The sequence below is a fragment of the Hipposideros armiger genome, unplaced genomic scaffold, assembly GCF_001890085.2.
Source record: "Hipposideros armiger isolate ML-2016 unplaced genomic scaffold, ASM189008v1 scaffold_407, whole genome shotgun sequence".
Classification (NCBI taxonomy): domain Eukaryota; kingdom Metazoa; phylum Chordata; class Mammalia; order Chiroptera; family Hipposideridae; genus Hipposideros; species Hipposideros armiger.
In genome coordinates, this window is record NW_017731757.1 from 692823 (window position 1) to 719714 (window position 26892).

Here is a 26892-nt window from a genome sequence, read left to right on the forward strand (position 1 = left end):
AGCAATGGCCAGACAAGTAATATTTCAGATGTTTTATGCTAATGCTGGCTGAAATAAATGCATTTAAATGTGACTTCAGAATTAAAATTTCTTTCTGTGGCATCCAAATTTTCAAATTTTTCTGAAAAAAATAATTGTATTGATGTTATTGGCATGAAATGATGTGAATTATTCCAAGTTCATAATAGCCGGACAAAATAAATGAATCATAAGCTAATAAAATATTTCTGGTTTTAGTATCTACTAATAAGCTTTATTATACCTGGTTTTACATATATGTTGGGTATAAATATCAAAAATTTTTTTAACAACTGTAGCTAGAAGGCAGATTTGCTTGCCAACACTAGAAGTGTGATAAGCATAATATAATTTTCTCTACTGGTAGAAGTATTCCACAAATGTGTCCCTTAGGGACTATTCTTTCTTTTCTGTATCTGAGTTTATATAAAGCTTATATCATTAATTACTCTTCTAGCATTTTTATAAGTATGTTAACTGTGTGTAATGTTTAGCAATATTTGCTTTTTTCAGAAAGATTAATTTTAATATTTGTTTCTTGGGGTTGGTTTTTTTTTTTTATTTTGTTAACTGGATATGTCCCGTTCTTTTAGTTTGAGTTAAAAAAGCATTAGTTTGACTAACTATTTGAAACTTTCAGATGACAATGTAATTTCCTCAGTAACTCTCTGGATTATTGCTGATTTTGACCAGCCATCTGGGAGAAAACTGCTTTTGAACGCATTAAAGCACATGGTGAGTAAGCCTGCCTAGAAAAAAAGCACCTAAAAAACATAAACCAAAATAGTTTATGAAATTGTTTTGTATTAGCTAAGTGTAAATTTATTGCTACATAACAAATTGCCCCATAACTTAGTGGTTTAAAACAGGAACCACTCTTGTCTCACAGTTTATGGGGTTTAAGAATTCAGGCATGACTTAGCTGAGTGGTTGTGGCTTGGGTGTCTCATGAGGATGCAGTATTTGGCTGCTGTCTCTGAAGGCTTGATTGTGTATCTGTGATATTCTTGCTCAGATTTTTTTTCCCCCTCGTTTTTATCTTTTATCTTGGTTTCCTAGGGACTGCCTCTGGGTCAGCAGCACAAGCCACTTTTTGGTCAAAGGTTGTGCTTAAGTCCCCAGAGTAAGTTACATTTTCACGCTTTACTGTTGGATCTGTGTCTGACTTAGAGACTACTTTCACAATTCAGAGATTTTATGATTTTGCCTCACATGCACCCATGGAATAGTATCTTGGCATTTCCCTCTCTAGTTTTTCCTGAGATGATTAAACCTTTGGCAGGCACACAGCCCTCCAGACTGCCCAGGATGACTTTAATTACTTTAGTAATCATTGTCATCATATAATTTGTTTTTAAACCTGCCTTTCTAGGAGCCATCCAGGGTCAGAGTAGCTTTTTATTCAGCAGTGTTTATTCAGGAAATGCTTTGAAGTCTTCCCTGTGTCCCACTGCGATAGTACTGAGTGGGACCAGCGAAGCAGACGTGCAGTTTTACAGACCTCAGGGGTGAAGGTGATCCCAGGACAGTTTTTCTTGTCTGTCTCTTTCTCTAATTTTCTAATACTCTCTCTTAAAATTCTGGCTGCTCTGCCATATCATGTGACATTTCTTGCCTAGAGGACTATATAGAAACACCCCTGGTGGGATTTTGCCCACAGGCTGTACTTTGTTGACTCCTGATCTAGTGCATTAATTGAATTTTCTGTGATATCAGTTCTTATTTGTATTCTTTCGGGTTTTATATTTTTAGTCTCTTTTATTTTCATTTCATTTCATCCAGCTTGTTTTTAATTGCTGCCTTTACCTCACTTCAACCTCTCCTTATGTCTCCCTGGGTCTGTTTTTTGGCGGCCATGTTTTCTTTTCATTACTACATGAAATTCAGAAATATAATGAGCACTTCTATACCTAGCGCCTAGATTCTATCACTGTTAACATCTTGCCATATTTATCTAATTATCTGTTTGGGAGAGGGGACGAAGCAGGAATGATCTAGATCATTTTAAAGTAAGCCGTAGAAATCAGCACATATCTCTTAGCACTTTAGCATTCATTTCCCAAGTAAAGATGTTCTTCTACATAATTGCAATACCACTATCACATTACTCATACTAAGTCTGTATCAAATTTTTCCTAGTTGTTCCCACAAAGATGTCTTTGCTTTTTACAAACCAAGATCCAAAGCAGTTTTCCACAATGCATTTCATTGTCACGTTTCATTAGTTTCTTTTATTGTAGAACAATCCCACCCATATTTTTTTCCATTGACTTTTTAAAGAGACCAAGCTCATTGCTTTGTAGAGAAATCCCACATTCTGAATTTCACCAACTGTTTACCTGTAGTATTTGTAACTTGTTCTCCTAGCCCTTATATTTTCTCTATACTAGAAGTTTATATCCAAAGCTTAGATGTAGTTTTACCATGTTCTGGCAAGAAGACTTCATGGGTGATGTTGTATTCTTCTATATATTTACATGGCATCTTGTATGTGTGGAGCTTCTCCTCATGGTCTTGTTGTTGAAGCACACAATGTCAGGTTGTCTCACAATATATTTAAGGCATAAAGTTGTGGTAGCTAAATCTCTACTTTGTAAATGTGTTTCTTATTTTTTCAAATTAGAATTAAACTACCCAGGAATATTTTGATGCTATGAATACCCTGAAACCCACAATCTTATACCTGATGCTTTTAGCATCTGTTGATGATATTTGCCTATATCAGTTATTTTTGGTTGCAAAACAGAGATTTTTTTTCTTCATTTATTTGTTGGTATTCTTCTGAAATAAGAGACTTTTTCCTTATCAACTGAGGGTGACAAGAAATAAAATTATTTCTAAAACTACAGATGAAACTCTGTATCCTTTATACTTAGTTACTAGTTTTCAAAGAAGAGAGATAGTGTAGAAGTCTGCTCTATTGATGGCAAATACACATTTTTTTCTCTTGTTTTCAAGTATCATTTGGCTCATAGATTTTTATTATTATTATTATTATTTTTAGTGTCTTCCATCACTTACATGGTGTCTTTTCTAGATGTTCACAGAGTCCCGTGTGGCTAATGAACCCCTTCACGTTGACTCCTGTGTCCTTTTCCTGAGCATTTTCTGCATTCTGAAAAACAAGATGTTTCTTTCTAACCTTATATTCTTTGTCTCAGATCTATAAGCTGCCATTTGTCCAAAGACTTCTAACTCCTTTTAGTGGGAAATGGCAGTAAGAAAAACAGATGTCAGCACGAAAGGTGCTCATTGTTATTAGGGTATTGCTTCCAGGCCAGTAGTGAGAGAGTAATCTGTGTTTTCTATAACTTCTTTCCTATATAAAATTATTTTCAGCATAATAATTCACCTCAGAGGATAGGCTCAAAGTACATAAAGCAGAACATGACAAAACTTCAATGAGAAACAGACAAATCCATGAATCATATTATGAAATTGTAACACACCTCTTTCAGCAACAAGTAGAATAAGTACATGGGATCAGTAAGAATGTATAGAAGATTCAAATAACAAGATCATCAAACTTGACCTAATGGGCATGATAGGAAAATGCAAAATGTGTAGTATATATTCTTGCAAAACACAAATGTAACATTTAAAAAAATCTTTGTAGATGCTGGACTATAAAGCAAGTCACTTAAAATTTTCAAGGATCAAAATCATACAGTGTATTCTTTCTAATTAAGTTAGAAACCAATAATCAAAAGAAAACTAGAGCATCTCTGTATATTTGAAAACTAAGAAGTGTTTCTTTGTAACCTGTTGGTACAAAATGCATATTTGAAAGTATTTTTTAAATGAATGAAAATTTTAATGATGTAACTTGACAGTTACAACTAAATCTGTGTTATATGAAGTGTGATAAAAAAAATACTGTGAATGCTGCTGCTGAGTGCCATCCAACGGAAAGGCAAAGATCTTCAATACAGGAAGTGGCACGTCAAACCTTAGTAACAGTGTGTGACAAGTTTCAACATGTTCGGTGCAGTCAGTTGGGTATAAGCTACAGTTGAGAGAAGGTGTGTTTTAAGGTGTGCTGTAAATCATCCTCCATCATGACAATGCTCTGTGTCACACATCGCTTCTGGTATATGGCAATTTCTGTCAAATAAAAACATTACAGTGTGTCCTCATCCACCTTATTCACTGGATCTGGCACCGTGTGACTTCCAGCTCTTCCCCAAAGTCAAAATGATGCAGAACATGGAGGCAGCAGCGACAGTGCAACTAAAGATACTCACAAAAGAGGACTTCAGAACTGCTTCAGAAAGTGGCAAGAATGATGGGATAAGTGTATTCAAAGCAAGAGGGAGTATTTTGAGGGGGAATTAATGATAATTATCTTTTACTATAATAAATGTTTTTATTTAAACAGTCACCATATTTTTTATCACACTGCATATATATCTGAAAAAAGAAAGGTTGTGAAATCAATCAACTAAGCACAGATGTTCACATTTAAAGACAGCAACTTAAACTTCTATCAAAGAAAGTAAAGGATAGGATAAAGATAAGAACAAAAAGTAATGAAATAGAAGACATGTAGTAAAGGTCCACAACGCCAAAAGTTGGTTCTTTGAAAAGATCAATAAAATGGATAAAATACCAGGTAAAACTGGTCAAGAAAAATGGAGAGGCAGGCCCCGTCAGTGCCATGACTGAAAGAGGGGATGTTACTTAAGAGCCTGTGGATATAACAGAGGTAGGAAGAAGATATTTTTAATTATCGAAGGAATTAAATCTGTAATTGAAAAAGTTTTCAAAATAGAAAACTCCAGACCCATAGGATCATACTACTAAACTGTACCAAGCACCAATCTAATACAAATATTTTCCAGAGAATAGAAAAGTAAGCAATACATCCCAGCTTGTTTTACAAGACCAGCATTACATCAAAACTAAATGCCTAAAAGAGCATTATAAAGAATGGAAAATTGTAGGCCAATCTTACTCATAAACATAGATACAAAAATTTTAAACAAGAGCTGGCCAAGTGGCTCGGTTGGTTAAGAGTGCAAGCTTTGAACAATAGGGTCGCCAGTTCAATTCCCACATGGGCCAGTGAGCTGCGCCCGAACTGAGCTGCTGCTGAGCTGCCAACAGGCAGCCGGATGGTGACTGGACTTGGACCTGAGCTAGCTGCGCCCTCCGCAACTAAGACTGAAGGACAACAACTTGGTTGTTCCCCTTCCCCAATTCCGCAATAAAATCTTTAAAAAAAAAATCCTAAACAAGTAAAGAATGGTCTAAACAAACAGTAAAAAAACCAAAAAGGAAAATTTTAAATTATCATTTTTCCAAATTGTTTATACAGAAAAATACATATACATATACACATAAATTATTAGAATTATTATTATTTTTTTAAAGATTTTTATTGGGGAATTGGGGGGATGGGAACAGAGCTGGGGAATTGGGGAGGGGGAACAGACAAGTTGCTGTCGTTTTTTGTTCTTCAGTCTAGTTGTGGAGGACGTTGCTTCACTGGCCCAAGTTGGCACCATCATTGCGCTCTTCCCGGGCGAGGCAGATCAGTCGCCGGCTTCTGGACGGCTGCTCACTGCGGCTGCTGGCCGCTCACGCTGGCTGCTGGCTACACACGGTAGCCCTTGGCAACCCACTGCCACAGGGGCTGCAGCCTATGCCGTCGCCAGCGACTCATGGCAACCCAGCTCCAGGTTGAGCTGTTGTTCAGCATCTTAGCTGTGGAGGGCAGTGTCACTGGCCCTCATATGTGGGATCCGAACCGGGGCTCTCTGGCATCCCAAGCCAGTTCTTAACCATCGCGCCACTCGGCCGGCCCTAGAATTATTTTTTTATTTTAACCAGGTTGCTGAATAAACAAGGCAGTATACAAGAATTAATTCTGAGAATTACAACAAACAAGAATGCATTTTAAATAAACATACCACTTATAATAGTATCAAAAATACCACGTACTAGGAATAAATATAACAAAATGTACTTAAGACTTTTACACAATAAAATATTATTGAGAGAAAATTCAGAAGTTCTACATGAATGAAGAAATAGACCATATTCATGAATGGAAAGACTCAATACTGTAAAGATGTTAGTTCTCCCAGGACTGATGTATAGCTTCAGTGAAATTCCAATATGAATCTCAACATTTTGTATGGAAATTGTTAAGTTTATTCTCAAATTTATATAGCGATTCAAAGGACCAAGAATAACTGAGTTACTCTTAAAGAAGAGGAAAGTGGAATAATTGCTCTGCTAGATATGAAGATCTTTTATAAAGCTATATAATTGAAGAGAATTTCATAGTAGCACAAGGATAGAAAAATAGAGCACTGGAAAAAGAATACAGAACCCAGAAACAGACTCGTGCATATGTTACACTTTATAACTTTAGGGAAAGATTTCTAAAACAGAACACCCAGTAGCCATGAATTAATATACCAATAAACTTAGCTATATTAAAATTAAGGACTATTTTTTTGTTGGAAGACACCAAGAGAATAAAAAGGCAAGCCACAGAATGGCAGAAGTTATCTGCATGCATATAACCAACAAAACACTCAAGTCTTAGAATGCAAACCCTTATAAGTCAGTAAGAAAAAGATAATTATCTCCAAAAAATACTGGCAAAGGTTGAATGGGCAAATCAGTGAAGAAGCCAATGAACATGTTAAAGGATGCTTAATATCATTAGTGATAAGAAAGAGTGAATTAAACCCTGATGAGATGTCCTTACATATCCACCAGAATGACTTACATTAAAAAGTTAGTGAGATAATGAAACCCTCATGTTGCTGATGGGATTGAAAACTAGTCCAACTATTTTGAAAAACTGGTTAGCATCTTCTAAAGTTGGAGATATTCATATTCTGTTTGTAGAGCATCAAACAAAAAAAATCAAATGTCCAATATCAGTAGAATGGATAAAAGAGTATATTCATACCACGGACTTCTGTACAGCACCAAAAAAAAAGTAACTGCAGCTACACAAACCAATATTGATGAATTTCAACCATTATGTGGAGTGTAAAGAGAGTACAAAAGAATACAAGTTGTGATCAAACAATACGGTGAATGTTTAAATTAAAAAAAATTATTACAGTAAAAGACACATTGTCATTAATGCTCCTCAAAATACTCCCCTTGGCTTCGAACACACTTATCCCACTGTTCTTGCCACTTTCTGAAGCAGATCTGGAAGTCCTCTTTTGTGAGTGTCTTTACTTCATCCTCCATCATGACAATGCTCCGTGTCACACATCGCTTCTGGTACAGCAATTTCTGTCAAATGAAAACATGGTGTGTCCTCATCCACCTTATTCAGCAGATCTGGCACCATGTGACTTCTGGCTCTTCCCCAAAGTCAAAATGACCATGAAAGGTAAATGTTTTGAATCGATTCAGGACATCGAGGCAGCCACAACAATGCAACTAAAGACACTCACGAAAGAGGACTTGCAGAACTGCTTCAGAAAGTGGAATAATGATTGGATAAGTGAGTTAGAAGTGAGCGAGTATTTTGAAGGGGATTAATGGCAATGTGTCTTTTACTGTAATAGATTTTTTATTTAAACATTCACCATATTGTTTGATCACACCTCATACATACTATATGATTACGTTTATATGAAGTTGAAAAAGAATGAAATGTTTAGTGATGCAAGCTTAGGTGATAAACTATAAAAAAAAGCAAGAGTGTTATTACCATAAATGACAGGATGGTGGTTCTGTTTAGAAAAGTGGGAGGGTGTAGGATTTGTCAGGGGATATGAGAGAGGTCTCTGACAATGCCCTGTTTCTTGACATGGGTGATAATTTTATGGGCTAATTCGCTGAGCTCTACATTTTTGTTCTGTGTTTTTTATGTGTGTTACTTCACACACATAAATACACAAGAAGTTAAAGTATTGCAATATAAAATAATTGTTATGCAAAGAGGTGAAGCAATTAGAGTTACTAAAATGATTGTTTTTAGGCTATTTCAGTTATAAACCACATTCAATACAGTCAACATAGACTTTGACAGTGAAAGATGTTGTATGGTAAAGTAAACTGGATTGGAAAGAAAAAAAATTCAACTGTAAAAAGATATGTAAGATACAGATCTTTTTCACCTATAAATGTGTTTTGCAGAAAACAAGTTTTCGTAGTCGGTTGGGAGTTATTTATAATCCTACATCAAAAATAAATGAAGAGAACACAGCTATTTCTAGAGGAATTTTGGCAGCTTTTCTTACACAGAAAAACAGCTCTTTGAGAAACTTTCTCAGTACACTGGCAAAGGAAGAAACTGCTACAGCTATTTACTCTGGAGATAAAATTAAAACATTCCTTACTAAGGTCAGTAGCTGTTTGTTTGAAATAATAAGTATGTGTTGCATATTTCGAAAGTGTGAGTCAATGTGCTTGGAAGTATGTTACTGAGAAATACCAGTTAACAAATATAATCATTTTGGGATAAATATTCCTTTGAATGGGAAAAGATAGATGTTAAACGATAGGATTTTGCATAGAGGCATTTAATAAATCAAATTTCATATATTTCAGCTGCTACTTCATGGTTCTTAAAGTTGATATCCTTCTAGTTAGAATATGTACTTAAGTGAAGAATTGGGAGTTGTAACCCTCGGGTATTTCACTGAAGGAGTCCAGTACAAGGGAATTTCAAAGATAGAAGATGATCTCCTGGATGAAAGATTCACTAATTCATTAAAAAAAAAATTATTGTCTGCCAGACAGTGGAGATATACTTGTGAACAAGGCAGATAGAGTCCCTGCTCTTGTGGAGCTTACATGGTAAAGAGAAAGACAAAGTAAGTGGTATTGAAAGAAGAAAGAAACATGCGAAGGTAGATGGTCTGAGGAATGCTCTTCTAGCTGGAGTGGTCAGGGAAGGTATTTCTAAAGAGCTGCTGCTCGAGCAGAGCTCTGAATGAAATGAGAGAGCCTGTGAGGAGAATGTATCAGGCTGGAACAGAGCAAGCCTGAAGGCCTGACACAGTCTTGACAGGTTTGAGGTATAGGCAGAGATCATTATGACCAAAATACAGAGAATGATGTGGAGACTACAAGGATGTGAGGTCAGAAACAACCCCAGAAATTTCAAGCACTTATAGGCCCTGGTAAGGAATTGAATGTTTTTTTTTTTTAGTATAATGGGAAGTAACTGAGGAATCTTGAAGATGACTTTGGATGCCATGTGAAGATTTGATCATTGGTAGCAGAGTGGAAATAGGATGAACAAGTAGCATGCCATTGCCATCAAATATGCAAGAAGTAATGGTTTCTTGGACTAGATAGTAGTGGTGAATGTAGTAAAATGATTGACACATAATATTTGTTATAACTGTGGTCAACAGGATTAGCTGATCAATTGTATATGACATGTGAAGATAATATCCTAGGATTTTGGCTTAAACAGCTAGACTTAATAGTGGTGTCTTTTTTTGAGATGGGAAGTCTAGATGAAGAGAAGCTTTGAACACCCGGGGTCAAGGGCTGTTTTGTACGTGTTAAGTTGGAGATGCCTGTTGGACATTCAAGTGGAAATGTTGAATTGACAATTGAGTAAATGGGTGTAGAAATCAATGGAGGGTTGTCTTTTTTTTTTTTGAGAGTCAATTTGAGGGTCATCGATATTATATAATTTCAAGCTATGAAACTGGATGAGATGCCTCAGAAGTGAGGGTGGGGTGGAGAATAGGGGGTTTCAGAAGAAAGTAGTACTTCTTCAAATCATAATTTAGTATAATTTGTATTTTACACTAATATATTAAAATAGGCTTCATTAAGAACATAATATATTTACTGTTTTCTTATTTGTTTCATTCTCATGCTTTAGGGGATGGATAAGAATGCTTTTGAGAAGAAATATAATACTGTTGGAGTGAATATTTTTCTAACTCACCAGATGTTCTGTCAAGATGTACTTAAATTGCATCCTGGAGAAATCGGTATTGTCAGCAATGGGAAAGTAAGTAGGAAAAGCAGTTGCTCACTTTTTTCAGTGATATGTGATACAGGGGTCTCAGACCTTTTTCTGTCACAACACACCTGACAAAACACACGCAGAGGAGGGCGCTTATATGCTAGACACAGCAGATAGGTCTCAGCTTCAGTAAATTGGGCGCTGAGAGGTTTGGTTTATGGCACAGTACCTGTTACTTTATCCCTTCCCCCGTTGATGAGAACGTTGAATGCGCATAAGGAAGAATGTTCTTGTGGGGATAACTTTTATTTGGTTTTAGTATAAGTATTAAGATAAACAACTTAGCACACATTACAACATTGTGATTGAGAACCACCTTTAGAGTAAGTGTAGAGAGTACATTGTGGCATCTTAATCTTCTTGTAGCTTTCTCTGCAATTGGTTGTTTAATAACAGCATGATACTTTTGTATTGAAATATAAAAGTATTTATAAATATAGCTTTTAAAAATCTATAGGAGAAAAATCACTTATTCCCACCATCCTAATAAAATTTATTAATAGTTTGTTTTACCTTATAACCCTTTTTTCTACACTACAGAGCTATTTTTTTAAATACATAATAGTAATTGTATATATATATATATATAATTTTATATTTTTATATCACACTTTTTTCTCTTAGTACATCACAAACACTTTTATAGACACAAAAATTAGGGGATAATATCTACTTATTAATATTTTTGGATATGATAGCCTGGTTTTATTTCTCAGGAATGATTTAAGTTTTAAAAAAATTGAATCTGATGCTTAGATTTATTAAGAAATGAAAGACAGTTTGGGGAATATAATCAATAATGTTGCAAAGATTTTGTAGGGTGTCCGATGGGCACTTGTCTTATTAGGGAGACCACTTCATGGACGGTGTAGATGCCTGACCACTTCACTGTACACCTGAAGCTGAATAATATTGAATGTCAACTCTAATTTAATATATATATATATATATATATATATATATATATATATATATAGTCACAGGATGTGGAGTACAGCATAAGGAATAGAGTCAATGGAATTGTAACAGCTATATACGATGTCAGAGGGGTAGTAGATTAGGGGTGGGGTTATCCTTTGTGAGGGGTGTAAATGTCTATTACATTGTTTTGTACACCTAAAACTAATAATAATAAAAAAATAACAGACAGGGAAAAAGAAAAAAAATCAACTAATGCATTGTTTTTGACACATCTCTGCTTGAACTGTCAAATTACATATATCTAAATCATCTTCAAAGCTCTAATACACCCTTAATATTTTCTTTGTTTTCTACATTTTTATGAGCTCTGTTTACCTGCATATTTTATTCCCATGCCATTGTTCCCTTAAAACTAAGGTTATTTATTTTTTCTTATCTGAATCTATAAATAATAGGAGTTGGAGAATAATGGGAGACCCACTCCCTGAAGCTTCCACAGGTCAAATATATCTGCTTCACTGTAACAGTTTTTGAGCTGACTAATTGTATTATCTCCTAAAGGTAGTTAGACTCAGGTTCGTCTGTGTACAGTGATGTTTTACAAATTGGTGACAGTGGTTGCCATTTATTATTACAGTAATATAAAGTATTTTCATAGCTATGTGAAAACCCAGAAATGGCATTGCTCTTTCTCTCTAACAATTGCTCTGGGAGGAAATACAGCTTTTTAGAACAGTTTTAAAGTATATGACTCTGTCAGGCATTTTAAGAAATAAGAGAAAAAAATTATACCGGCTGTGTCTAGTACCTTGTCTTTTAATTATGGAGAAGCTACCCTGCATTTTCTTTGTCATTGTTTAATATAATTCATATATTGTTATCAATATTAGTAATAACAAATATTAGAGTTATGTTCAACTTATTTCTCCTAGAACTGTTCTCATTTTCCTTGAAATTGATGAAGTATTCAGATATTTATTTCTCACCTGCTGTGAACCAAACGTTCTCCTAGATTTGGAAAGTACAGTAGTGAACAAACATGTTTTCAATAAACATGGAGTTTACATTTTGGTGGGTTAATAGCATCCTTACAGATAAGATGTCATTTGGACAGGAGGTGAGGGAGTAAGCCATGTCGAATACCTGGAAGAGGAATGCTCTGGGTAGAGGGAACAGTGAGTACCAAGGTTCTGAAATGGTCATGTCTGTGTGTTCTAGGAATAACCAAGTGGCACAGAGAATCAGAAGAGAAGCTCAGAGAAGTCTCTGGGGACCAGATCAGTAGGGTCTCATAGGCAGTTTACTCTGCATGAGTTATGAAGCTCATAGTTCCAGACAGAGAGGGTTGACATGATCCAACCTGTGTTTCATTTGAATCTCTAGTGTCTGTTACATTGAGAATAGACTACAGCAGGTGAGGAAATCTGTAAGAAGATAGTGCAGGAGTGCAAGTGAGAGATGATGATGGCTTGGACCAGAATGGCTATAGGGCAAGTAGTGAAAAGTAGATGTGGGATGTATTTTGGAGAAAGAATGAACAGGAACTCCTGGCAGACCTGATATGGAATGTGGAACTATCTAACTAGCAGAATGGAATTGCCATGTATGTAGATGAGGAAGACTGCAGGACAAGCAGGGGTTCAGTGAGATTGGGGGTTCAGGAAGAGTGGAAAGGGAAAGACAGAATTTAGTTCTGGACATACTTGTATTGAAAGTTCATTGCTCAGTTCTGGACCTCCACGTAGGCTTTTTGAGTTGGCAATTGAACATACGACTTGAATTCAGGGGAAAGGTTGGGGCTGGAGGTGGTATTATGTGAAATTATGTTGACTTTTTGTATTGATTAATAGAAAATTATAATTTTGCTTATCCTTTTATTTGTACAACTGTGGTTTGAATAGAAAAATATGTATCCAAAAATAAGTGTCATGGTTTATGAGCTTTAATGTAATACTTAGCTTTTATTCTGTCTCAGAGTAATGCTATAAAGCACATTAATCACAGCAATTGTAGCAGGTAGTTACCAATTCTGAATCAAAGAATTTAATGTTTGAAATAATTCTGACATTGTAGAATCAATGTTCATACTGAACCTGTCCAAACGTTTACATTTCAATTTAAACATAATCAAAGTTAAAACTGTTTATGCATGATCAAAACTGTGGAACAATGATACTATTTTTAATTTTTATTTTTTTGTTTTTCAGTTACAGTTGACATTCAATATACTATTAGTTTCAGGTATACAGCACGGTTAGACATTTATATAACTTATGAAGTGATCTCCCCAATAAACCTAGTACCCACCCAACACCATATATAGCTATTACAGTATTATTATCCACTGTATTTCCTATGCAGAATTTTACATCCCCATGAGTATTTCATAACTGCCAATTTGTACTTTTTTTTTTTTAAGCTGAGCCATCCTGCCACCTGTTGGCAGCTCAGCAGCAGCTCAGCTCGGGCCAGGACTCGAACCACTGTTGCTCAGAGCTCACACTCTTGAGCAAGCTCTTAACCAACTGAGCCAACCGACTGGCCCCTCCAATTTGTACTTCTTAATCCCTTCACTTTGTTACCCAGCCCCACAACTGCCCTCCCATCTGGCAACCAACAATAATACTTTCTTACTGCATGCTGAAGAATGAAGTTTATATATTTTAATATCAAATAAAACCCTAAATAATGCTATTGCTATTATTAATTTTTCAGCAATATTTACAAATTGCTGAAAAACATAAGGTAGTAGAGCAGGGAAATAAGCAAGGCCTTTTTTTTTTTCTTTTGTAGCCAGACAAATCTGGATTCAAAGTCCAGTTGCATCATTAATTATATGACCCCTATGAGACTTGGTTTCTTCATTTGTACAATGGGAATGGTAATAATCTGGTTTACAGAGTTGTCAGGTTAAATATACTTTTATATGTAGAGCACATAGAACCGCCCCAGACACAGAGGAAATTTTAGTAAATATTAACTCCTGTTTTCTCTTTAAATATTTGAAGGCTGCCATGGAAAACAGTGAGGACATTTATAGACTTGATTTGTGTTACACTCCTTGAGAATCAGTATAGAATCAAGGCCAGTTGGTCAAACTACCATGGATGGAGAGAGATTTTTACCTCAGTATGTGGATGAACATTGTAACAGAGTTTTCAAAAATTTTAATGAGCTGTTAGGAGGTAATGCATTTCTGTTACAGCAGTTTTTCTGTATATACATGAAAAATCACATCTCCAAAATGTTGTAAAGAAGATTTAAGCATGAGATAGTTTTATTGTACCATTACATGATTTTCAAGTTAAATGTTCCTTTTCCCAACTTGGACATAATGTGATTTTATACTGTTTAAGTTACTTTGTAGTATTAATATTATATTCCACTGAAACAGAAGAATCATTTTTTCCCAACCTATAATATTTGATGCTGGACTTACATAGGTGAAATAAAGTCTGTTCTCTGGTGAGGTGAATTTAATCAGTAAGTAACCATCTTGTTAATTCCTTAAGAAAATATTTATTTCCTCATTCTGAGCTATTAACAAAACTTCTCGAGTCACTAGAGGTGATATAGATAAAGTTCAGCTATTTTCCAGGGCTCTCCTATTCATAGTCCAAAAGTATAATATTGAAAGAGCTTTCAAAGTTACCTTAAAAATAATATCAAATCTTAAGGCGATAAATGTTTATATGTGTACTTTTAGTTTTATAATGCCCATTTTTTTTCATTTTTAAGAGCCATGTTTTATGTTTAAAGTAGAACATGATATTTGTTTAGCTACAATGCCAACATTCCATCTTCACCTGTGATACGATGTCATCTATGATATGCGCAAATAAGATTCAAGCACTACATTTCATTAATTTTTATAAATTATTAGTTGCAGAAGCAGATGAAGGGGAAGTGAGAATATATGCAACCATTTCATTCTGGTCTTTTTACTAAGAAAAAATATTCTGGTTGACAGATTTTCTGGTTGGTTGTCATTAAGTAGGATTGTTGAATACATGGGACTACCTCAAGCCCACCTTCTTCTACACCAGCGTTTGTGTTCATAATATTATGATGATTGCATATATTGACTTCCTCAGAAAATGTTAATGGTAGTGGAGTGGGTGGTGGTTGTGATAGACTAGCCATCCTGAGAAATTAGCTAAGTGGCAAGTCGGCAGCCTCCCACTCTGTACTTACTGGTTTAAAGCTAACCTACATGACCTTACTGAGCTCCAAAACATTTATACAACATCAGCTAGTGAAGATTGGTTGGCATTATTAAGTAATTATGTGGTTTGACTCTTGGTTTTTGCTCTTATGCCTTCCTTATATATTAATTCATATCTACATAGTATAGACTACAATTTATAGATGAATAGAAAATAGAATTGAAATTAAAAGATTTATAAAATATAGACAATTGCTTTCATAGTTTACCTGAGAACGAAAAGCTTTAGATGGAAGCATTATGTTTGAAAGTATTATAAAACTTTCAAATGGAAATAATTTGTTACTTTTTGTCACTTTGATTTTGGTGTTTATGCAAATGGTATTTGTAATATGAAAGGGAAAAAATATTTTTCTCGTTTTTTTTCCTAGTGGATTTAGCAAATGATGGGATTAATAGTCACCATCTGTTTAGTCTCTAGTCAGTTTTTGCTTAAAGAAATACTTATTTCATGAGAAAATACCTGTTCCCATGGGTTTCTTCTAAAAGATACAGTAATTGCTTTTATTTTAAGTTTTTAGGACCTTTAGATGAAAATTTCTATGCAGAAGATTTCTACATTTTGGAAAAGATAACATTTACTGATTTAGTAGAAGAAATTGAAGACATTGTTGAAAATATGGCAATCAACTCAAAGGAGTAAGTATTTAAAATCATAAGAGCAGTTCATTTCAGAGTTTGGTGTTTTCCATCTAATTTCTTTTTAAGATTAGAAAATGTTTCAAACACATACTCAAGTTAAGACGTAATAAAAAATATAGAAAATATAAGGAAATAATAAAAGACATCCATTTACTCACTACCACCAAACCGCAGAGGTTAATATTTTGTTTTATTTGCCTTGGATCTTACTGTTTCTGTTTTTTCCACCCATCCCAATCCCCTCCCTCCCCAAGATGTAACCATTTTCCTAAAAGTGGTGTGCATGACTCCCAAATTTGTGTTTTTATTTTTGCTTTATATGTAAATATGTATTATCAGTGTTTATTGTGTTAGATTCCTTGACTTCTTTAGAGAAATGTTATTATACTGTACGTCCCTTTTGCAGTCTACTTCCATAGAAGCTTTATCCACGTTCATTCATATTGAGCTAGCTGATTCATTTTAATTCCTTTTTGGTATTTCATGTTATGAGTATTCTGAAGTTCATTTATACAAAATCTATTACTGAGATACAGTTAACTTTGCTTTAATTTTTTACTATTATGGAAGTACCTTAATGAACCTGCTTTAAATGGCTCCTTGTGCAATGTGAGTTTAGAGTAGAGATGTGTTGTTATTGAGTTGTAGGGTATGCTTATCTTTAGCTTTACCAGATACTGCTAAATTCTGTCCTTTAGAGTAGTTGTAACAATCAGTACTCCCTCCAGAAATGCATAATAGTTTCTGTTTCCCCAAAACCTCACCAATACTTGGTGTTATCTGACTTGTTAATTTTTCCTATTTGATGTGAAATTTTATCGTGCTTTAATTTGTATTTTCTTGACTTCTAAAGTTGAGTATTTTCTGACATGATTATTTTCATTCATGTTATTTTTCTGTAAAATACCTGTTCATATCTTTTGCTTAGTTATCTGTTGGGTTATTTTCTTCTATAGTGATTCATAAAAAGATTGTTTATGATTATGTATACTAATTTTTATCAGTTGTCTGTGCAACGAGTATATTTCAGTCTGTGGCTTGGTTATTTACTCTGTTATTGTAAAACTTTACCACATATAAAAATATTATCAGGATTTTTTTCTTTGTGGTTTGTCCTTGATCTGTGTGAGGGAGTGTGTGTGTGTGTGTGTGTGTGTGTGTGTGTGTGTGTGTAAGATATATTAGAATTTTCCTTAGTCTGATTTCATAAAGATACTCTATTTTCTTCTAGAAGTTTTACATTTTTGCTTTTTTTTTTCTGGGTTTATATCTTTAATTCTTCTTGGATGATTATACTGTTCCACTGGTCTATTGCCTCATGACAACCTCACACTCCAGTTATCAGAGCTTTATAATAAATTTTGATATCAGATAGGGAAAATTCCCCCTTTTGCCTCTTCTTCAAAATTGTCATCACTATTTTTTGCTATTTGAGTTTCAGTGTAAGTATGATTAAGACCACTATAACAATTTCTACCAAAAGCCCTCCTGGAATTTTTCGGGAATTTTTTTTGATTTATAGGTTAGTTTAAGGAATTATCATCTTTATATAATATTGAATTGTCTATCCATTAAATATATACATACATTATTTATATGTAGCAATATAAATGTACATGTATATTTATAATATCAATAATATATAACTGATATATAGTGTATAATTTATATATAAGTATATATATATATGTATGTGAACATGTAGGTTGGTAGATAGATAATCACACTTACTTAGTGTTCCTTTTTTAGGTCCTTCAGTGAAGCTTCAATTTTTTTTCCATGAAGTTGTACACATATTTTTTTAGGTTTTTTCCTAGTATTTTATACTTTCACTCACTTTGTAAATGGTGGATTTTATATTACATTTTCTTTTCTTTTTTTTTTTTTTTTGCTAAATTACAGGACCAGTATTAAACTTCCATATTAATCTTCCTTGCTGGACTCTTCTTATTTTTTGTAACATTTTGTCTAATATTAGAACTCATGTTATTTGTGAATTATAAGGGCTTTATTCCTTAACTTTCAGTTTTTAAATATCTCATGTTGGCCTTTCTCTTATTTTAGTTTGCTCAATTTAGTGAGGAATATACGTGTTTTACTGTTCTTCTCATATACGTAGATTTAGGACCTGACAGGCTCTCAATTATTATTTTTTTTTATCAATTTTAGTTCTTTATTATTTCTTTTTAATCTGATCTTTTTTATAAACTTCTCAAGTTGGATTCCTAGCTTATTAATATCACATTTTTCCTTACATACCCTTAAATTACAGGTTTAAAATTTCTCTATAAACAGCTGTATAACATAAGTTTTGATTTATAAATAGTTCATTATGATTCAGTGCTAATATTTTCAAATTTCTATTTTGACTTTTTAATTGTTTTTTTATTTATAAAAACACCTTGAAATAGAATATTGGATTCATAAAACCACATTTTTTGTCTGTTTAATTTTTGTTTATCACCTGTGCATAACATTGTGCCTAGATCTTATTAGGTACCCAACAAATATTTATTGAAATAATAAATGAATAAAGTGTTTTAAATTGTTTTAAATGGCACAGTTGATTTCCAGTTTGTTCTGAACAGTCATTAGAAAACATGGCTTAGGAACATCAGTTATTTGGTTTTTATTTCTCCTAATTTTATAAGACAAGGTTAATTTTTTTTATTGTTTCATGCTTAATTTTTAAAAATTCTCTAATTACATGGAAGATTTTATGTATGTTTATTAGGTTGAACATATTTTTTTTTCAGGTCTTCGAAATACTGAACTTTTATCTGTCAGTTACTAAAAGATGTTTGTTAAACACGACCACTAGGATTGTGGATTTATTATTTAACTCTTGTACTCTTGTCAATTTTTGTTTTAAACATTTTGAGCTATTTATTGTCATGTATACCCTCATTCATAATTATTATCTTTCTAATGAATTATTCCTTTCATCGTTATACAAATTACTCCTTTCCTAATAATGATTTTGTCTTAAAGTCTGATGTAGTCTGATAGTTAAACCACATCAACATTGTTTTTGGTTAATATTTTTCTGTTTTATCTTTTTCCATTCTTTACTTTCATTGTATCAATGCATCTTAAAGCATATGGCTAGGTATTGGAGGTGGTTATCTTTCCAGAACTAAAGTTCTGATCCTTTCTCTTGAATACAGAGTTCTGATTCAGATGAAACTGATGTCATTACTTTATCATTTAGGCAATGATATTTTTAAAAAATTCATCATTTAGGAAAAATGTCAAAAGAAAATTATGTTTGTAAAGTAGTAAAATAATGGCTTTTCTGCAGTGAAGAGATAATATCCATAGTTGTTTTCAAGTGTAATAAAAGAAAACTTTAAATAGCAAAAAATATAATTTTATAATTAAATAATTTAGGACTAGTATATGTTGAAAAGCTTAATTCAGTAATTATTTGTTGAAATATATAAATATAGTGTTAACATTTCAAAGCTAATATTTTAACCTTGTTTGGTAAAATATATAATTATAGTTTTAAGTAGGCTCAGGAAGCAATTTTAGCCACTTTAAAGCTGCATTTCAAACCAAAAGCATCACCAAAAATCAGTACCATTAAACTATAACAACATCCCCTCTAATTGTCTTAAGTTGTTGCATGTACAGAAATAATGCTAAATAAGTTGTGTTGTAATTAGAATAAATTCATATTCACTTAAATCTGGACATACATTAATGGTATGCATCCTTATTTTCCTTTCCTAGAGTTATTTAACTAGGAAGGCAGAACTCTGAATGCCAAAAACAGAATCTTTAGAACCATTATCCCAAGGGGCACATAAAATCTTGTTCTCTAATGGAGTGATTACAACTTACTCTGTTCTTAGAGATGTCTCCAGCGCTCAAGCAGTTTCTAGTGCCCTTTCACCTCTTTAGTTCAAAATACTTTTCCAAAAGAGAGACAAATTGGGCGGGCCAAGTGGCGCGTTGGTTAAGAGCTGGCTTGGGACGCCAGAGGACCCCGGTTCGGATCTCACATATGAGGGCCAGTGACACTGCCCTCTACAGCTAAGATGTTGAACAACAGCTCAACCTGGAGCTGGGCTGCTGTGAGTCGCCGGCGACGGCATAGGCTGCAGCCCCTGCTGCAGTGGCCTGCCATGAGCTACCATGAGCGGCCGGCAGCCGCCGTGAGTGGCTGGTAGCCAGTATGAGCTGCCAAGGGCTGCTGTGAGCAACCATCCAGAGGCCGGTGACCCATCTGCCTCAGCCAGGAAAAACACAATGATCACAATACCAACATGGGCCAGTGAAGCAACATCCTCCACAACTAGACTGAAGAACAAAAGGACAGCAACTTGTCTGTTCCCCTTCCCCCAATTCCCCAGCGCTGTTCCCCTCCCCTAATTTCCCAATAAAAATCTTTTTTAAAAAAAGAGACAAATTGACTCTTTTGGGTCAAAATTGGGTAGCTGAAAATTCAGCAGAAAATTTAAGAAAAGGTTGTTTGGGACCTCAAAGGTTTTCCTTTTCTCATTTCCTGCTTATCTCACCTCAGTACATAGGTAGGACGTAAGCAGTTGTCCCAGTTTAAGAAGCATGGGGAGCATGTTTGACCATAAATATTTCTTACATTGTGCCTACAATTTTACATATTGGAGATTATGTAGCTGATAAATAAATACCTTTGTGAGAGTTTAGGAATAGATATTATGATTGTGATTAATTCATTTAATATGCATATATGTTTATTAAATAGCCATTAAATGCAATGATTTGTGAAAGATATGGTAGGTATTATGAATAGTAACCTATTTTTAATATAAAGTGCTACATTTCAGCACTCGTACTCCAGTAAAAGGTGATCTAGAGAGAGAGATTGCAAGATTCTTAATCATTCTGAATCTAAATTTCTTTATTTATAAAATGGAAGTGCCTATCTTTTCTCTTTTTCTTTTACTTTTTTTTTTTAAAGGAAGCCTTCTGTAAAGTTCAGCCAATATTTTCCAGCATGTCATTGAACATATAATATATTTACCCTATCATGGATTTTCAAATTTGGTTATATTTAATCTAGGTATTTTGTGAAATCGTAATTACTTTTCAAACTTATTTAAAACCATAAAAATCTGGGCTTCGTAACTATATTAAAAATTCTTTGAAAGTAAATATCCTGTTATTTACTTTTTGTTTCTTTTGCCTTTCTTTCTTTGCCATGTGGGCCCCACTGCTTGGACTCAGCAAATACTGAATTGAATGATTCACCATATTCTTATAGACTCTGTTGAGAATACTACTTATAAGTGTTTAAAGATTATATCAATGATAAGAAATATTAGGATGATTTTAAAAGCAAGTCATCTTTAAATTGACAAATTCTACTTACTGGAAAATTTGGAAGAAAAATCATTTATATAAAGTTTGTTGGAGGTATTTTGAATTAAATTCCCCTTTCTCAGGACATTAATTGTGACATGAAATATGGACCTTTGTCTTCATGAAAAATTCATACATTGTTTATCTTGTTTACCTAGCATGAGTGACCTTGTTATGAAAGTTGATGCCCTTGTTTCCTCTTTGCCTAAACGTGGAACGCGGTATGATGTCACATTTCTTAAAGAGAATCATAGGTAAGAATGTAATAGTATGTGTTTTTCTGTCACTGCATCCTGTACTCAATTATGGTTCCCATTTGTATTCATAATATAGCAAAATTTAAGGAGAAATAAAAGTTCTACATTTGAGAATAAATGTGTTTGACAAGATCAGGATAAGAAATTCCAGTTAATTATATATTCTAATTAATAAAGGATGATATATATATATATATATATATATATATGATATGAACTTTCAAGTAAGTTATACCAAGTATGATTTGTATTATCATTCTTTCATGCTCAAGATCATTTGGAATTTTTGCAGCATAAATCATTATAAATAACTTGATATAATCATTATAAATAATTATATCTTCATATTCTCAATGCAGAAAACTCAGTTACTAAAGAATTCTGGTTAATAAAATGTAGACATATACAGCAGCATGTCCCAAAATGTGTTCTATGAAACACTACTCTGAGATGTTGACAGATATATTCTGAGGGAAAAACTGTTCTCTGATCAAGTAAGTTTAGAGAACACTACATCCTTGAAGGGGACAGATTTTCAGTGCTCATCAACATATTAACTGTTATGAGACGTGTAGTTAAAAAAAAGTTTATTTTTGGCTAATTAAGCAATTGAGTAAGTTATTTATCCATGGAACATTTTTTTATTAAAAATTTATTATTTCATTAAATTAAGTTTCTGAAGACAGCTATCAGAGAAATAGTCTTTTAGAATAGTAAACTAAGTTATAATTTCATTTTGAAACTTGAAATAAAATTCATTAAGCTCAGTCTACATATATATAATTATCTGTGTCCCCAAAAGGGAGCCTTCCTTGTCGTTTTTAATTAAAGACCATTTAGAAATTGGAGAAAAAATCAAGTAGACATTATGTAACTATAGACATGTTTTATTATATGATCTTTTTAAATCACTACTCCTATAAAACTAAATTGAGACAAATTACTTTAACATAAACTTAAAATGGCTGATACTTGTACATTTTCTGATGTTATGGTAGATGCGATCTAATGTTGCTTGTGTGTACTAAATTCTTTAGCTCTAGAAAGTATCTTTTGAGATGTCTTCATACATGTATAGTATTGTTATTTTCAGGAAAAATTACTTTCTAAAGAGAAATTATCTAGCCTGTTGGGAGTGAAGTTTTCTTTTTCTTTTTTTTTTTTTAACTGTGACTCAGTTCTTTTAGGTATTTAAAGCACATCCAATGGAATTCTTTTTACAAAATTTTTTTATTTCTTAAATACTATGCGCTGAAATAACTTAAGACAAATTATTAAAAGCTATCATTGTAAATATTAGTTACTATAGTGTTCCTTTAAATTATATTATACTGAGAACATTCGATATGTTTGGAACTATTTACTCCCGCATTAAATGTCTGAAACATTTGATCTTGATAGTTTATTGTTAGTTTAGTCTCTGCTTTCTTTACCTTTCACATCAGTGAATGTGTCCTGCTGCTTTTAAGCCTACTGCCTTATTTTATATAGAGGGACGGATATAGTGTGACTTTGTGATAGTGGTTTGCAATTCCTCAATTTTTTTCTGTTTATTTCTGGGGAATAGAATTCTGATTCATACAACCGCACAGAATTGTCAGTAGTCTGAGGGAAAAAACCTAAAATAGATGACTACTTTAGCTATAACTTTCTATAAAGCATACAGAAAGCTATCAGTTTTGGGTAGTGCTATAAGTATGACAGTAATTTGTAAAATTTTCACCAAGACAACTAAAGGAATTAACCATTGTAGATGGTCTCTCTAATTTAAAACATTGATTTCTAGCTCTTATTTCCAGCAGTAATTATCCAACAGATTCTGTTTTCTGACTCTGCCATTCCTATTTTAACATAAGTAAATCATACCAACTGCCTGTAAAATAAAATGTCCTTCATTTTTCTGTGTTGGGAGGACCCATATTTGAAGTGACTTTTACATTAGCTTTTATTGAATTGCTAAGAAATTAATCATTTTAATGCAAAAAGTCAAATATTTATAGTCTTTCCATACTAAAGAAGACCTATATCCCTATAACTTTACAGCTGTACATTTTGATTTGGTAATCTTTTTGTAAATATTTAAAATATTTAATTTATACATCTCAAAAAAACTGATTTCCTATATTATTACAGTGTTAAGACTAATTCAGCTGGAATATTCTCAACTTTTAGTTAAATATATACTTTTAACTTTTAATTATATTAAACATAAGCCTGATTATCTCCCACTGGCCTTTTCTGTGCTTTTAATTATTTTCTAAAATTTTCTTTAAAAATTAGTCCATCTTTTATCTTAGATCAATGAAAGAAAAAACAGAAATGACAGAAGGGAGGAGGTGTGGAGAGTATAGTTGGGGTCAAAATAAAGTATGATAAGTCTGGTTTGTTTGTTTTTTTTCCCTGAACTTATCTGTTATAATATTTTGGGAGGGGTTTAATACTAAATTTAATAAAAGTACTGAATAGTTAATTTAATCCTTCTCAAATATGAAAAAATGTATCCAATTAACACAAAAGCATCTTGGCTTTATTTTTTACATCATGTGCTCCATGAGAATTTGGGGGCTTAAAAGTGTCAGTTTTCACTATAATAGTATTGTTCTTTTTTTAATTAAATTTATTGGGGTGACAATGGTTAGTAAAGTTACAGAGGTTTCAAGTGTACAATTCTATAATACATCATCTATATATCACATTGTGTGCTCACCACCCCGAGTTAGTTCTCCTTCCATCACCATATATTTGACCTTCTTTATCCTCTTCTATTCCCCCTCCCCTTTGAAGAGTTTTTTAAAATCGATCAGCAAAGCTTACTTTCACTTTCTCTAATTCATGACACTTCTAATTTATTGAACACAGACATTAGAGTTTTAAATTTGCATTTTCTTCTGTAAACAACCAGGATTTTTTTAATCTAGTGAGAAAGCAATTTACAACAATGTATATAGCTAAGACTAATTAGGTAATTGAATAAACTTAATTGATCATTTTCACCTTATATATTTTCTATTTTTCTAGCATTATAAAGATAAATCCTCAAGAGAATGATATGTTCTTTGATGTTATTGCTATTGTTGATCCATTGACAAGAGAAGCACAAAAGATGGCACAGCTATTGATTGTAAGATATTTTTATCATAAATTTTATATAATTTATATCGTACTTTTTTAAAATTTATAATTAATATTTTTGAGTCTGTTTTCAAGTATAATTAAACTTTGTGCTCTTGATTCTTTATTCCATACAATGTTTGAAATATATTGTCATATTTAAATGTATAAAATGAAATGGTAAAACTGTGCACAGGGTGTTGTGGCAGCTCCAAGGTTATGTGTTGCTATAGACTTAATTGTTGCCCCCACCCCAAAGTTCATATGTTGGAGCCCTAAAGCCCAGTGTGACTGTATTTTGAAATAGGGCCTTTAGGAAGTAATTAAGGTTAAATGAGATCTTACATGTTGGGCCCTAACATAATAGTATTGATAGCCTTATAAGAAGAGGAAGCAAGAAAGAGGGACCTCTTTCTCTTCTCACCTGCACACAGAAGAGGTTATGAGAGTGCACCGCAACATGGCAGCTGCCTACAAGCCAGGAAGAGAGCCCTCACCATAAACCAAGTCAGCTAGCACTTTGATGTAAAATAAATAAATTTCTGTTGTTTAAGCCACCCCATCTGTGGTATTTTGTTATGGCAGCCCAAGCTAACTAATATGGGGGTCTCCCTGTCTCCACGTGTGAAGAATGGCTTCTGGAAAAGCTGAAGCCTAAGCTTAATTAATTGACGTTTAAAGTATAATAAGTAACATTATTCAAACAGGTGAAGCTAAGGGAAGAGGAATATGAAGGTTGCATTTAATAGTTTTGGTCACTGTAACAGAGGTGAAAGTAACAGTACCTTCGGGACTCAGTTTTACTTCCCTCATCTCACAGTCCAGGTATAAGCTGCCCGCAGTTGCTAAGGCAGCTCCATAGTGATGAGGGCTCAGCCACCTCCTTGCTGGTTGTTCAGCCATCCTCATGAAGCAGCTTCTGTCTAGTGGTCTAAAATCATTTGTCAAGCTCCTAACACCATGTCTGCTACTGCCAGCAGGAAGGGGGAGATCAGGGGCACAACCCCAAAGCAAGGACATATTCCACGCAGCCCCATCTTACCAGAATGTAGCCAGTCGCCTGACTACACCTGGTCACCAAGGAGGATGGAGACACTGCAAAAACCTGAAAATTCTTTCACTAAGAAAGTAAGGGGTAGTAAATATTAGGAGACCGGTAGCAGATTTTGAAAGGATATTATGTGGCTTATCATTTGAAAAATGTAAAGATTCAAGTTGTGATTCAGCTTTCAGTAGTTAAATTGAAACAAGCTAGTATTGGAAGGCTATATATTTTTTCTAGGGATCTTCAAAATCTTTGTGTACTCCTATTTGAAGTTACTCAAATTTTTTTTTAAGACACATTGAAAACAATTCTCAAAAGTGGAAACTTTTTGTCCTTTGACAGTTGGCTTCACTTTTGGAAACAGGCAAAAGTAATTAGATATAAAGACTGGTGAAAGATGTAACTGATCAAGCTGTGTCATGCTGGTGTGTAGTCAATCAAATTTCAAAATGCTATTTTTCTCAGAAATTAGTTGGCCCTACCAAATCGTATTGGAAAGGGGATTGTAGATCTCTGTTATAGGAGTATTAATGTGGACAAATAACTTTGGAGAGCCTTTGGCATTCTACCTATTTATTATAACTAGGACAAACTTTCTTCTTAGTATATGAATTCTTTATTCCTATGGAGAGTCTATTCAGAAAAAAAACATTGCTTGCTTCTGAAGCTTTTATGCAAAAGTAGAATGTAGAAATAAGAAATATAGGATTATACAGAAGTTCAAAATATGGAATTGCATTACAGTTTACATCATTGGTAATGATAGCATACTTTATTTCTGAGCAACACAGTACTTCACATACTTACTTTTTCTTACTACAAAGAAAATTTATGCTGTAAACTTATGCTTATAAAGCATAGGACGAAATAGTGTGTCATTTAACACTTAAGAGAAACCGTGTCTTAGAGACCTCCAGTGTAGCAAATATGAGGAGTGATAGAATGAGACTTGAAACTCAGAGCTCTTAAATCTAATTCCTCCTCAAGCCTGCATTTTTTTCTGCTCCATATATCTGTTTTTTCCTTCTCCCTTTACCTCATCCCTTCTTTTCTAATATCTTTCAAATCCCCACTGACTTGTTGCTTATTTAGAGGTGGGGAGTATCAAAATTAATAATTCTCCTACTTCGTGTGCTCCAGGGACATGGAAAGAAAATTGAGTATGTCATCTGTATGTAGCCAAGAACTTCCTGTACCTTTTGGAATGTCAGTGAAATTCCAAAGTCTCAGGGCACCCTTGCCATTGTTTTGAGGTTAACACTTTGCATTGGCAGGTCAAGGTTCTAATGATTATTTTACTAGTTCTTTAATACTAAGGAAATTTATACTATGAAAGAAAGTCAGGGCCGGCCGA

The 26892-nt window shown here is 33.6% G+C and overlaps 1 protein-coding gene across 1 annotated transcript in view; it reads left to right on the forward strand.

The window, feature by feature from the left end:
• Window positions 1-26892, forward strand: part of UGGT2 (UDP-glucose glycoprotein glucosyltransferase 2) — a 163700-nt gene that overhangs the window by 79520 nt on the left and 57288 nt on the right. Inside the window, exons 20-25 of the mRNA XM_019663849.1 lie at window positions 659-753; window positions 8137-8343; window positions 9845-9976; window positions 15652-15776; window positions 21284-21379; window positions 24401-24503. Coding sequence (XP_019519394.1) covers window positions 659-753; window positions 8137-8343; window positions 9845-9976; window positions 15652-15776; window positions 21284-21379; window positions 24401-24503 — 758 coding nt within the window. The remainder of the gene's footprint in view (window positions 1-658; window positions 754-8136; window positions 8344-9844; window positions 9977-15651; window positions 15777-21283; window positions 21380-24400; window positions 24504-26892) is intronic.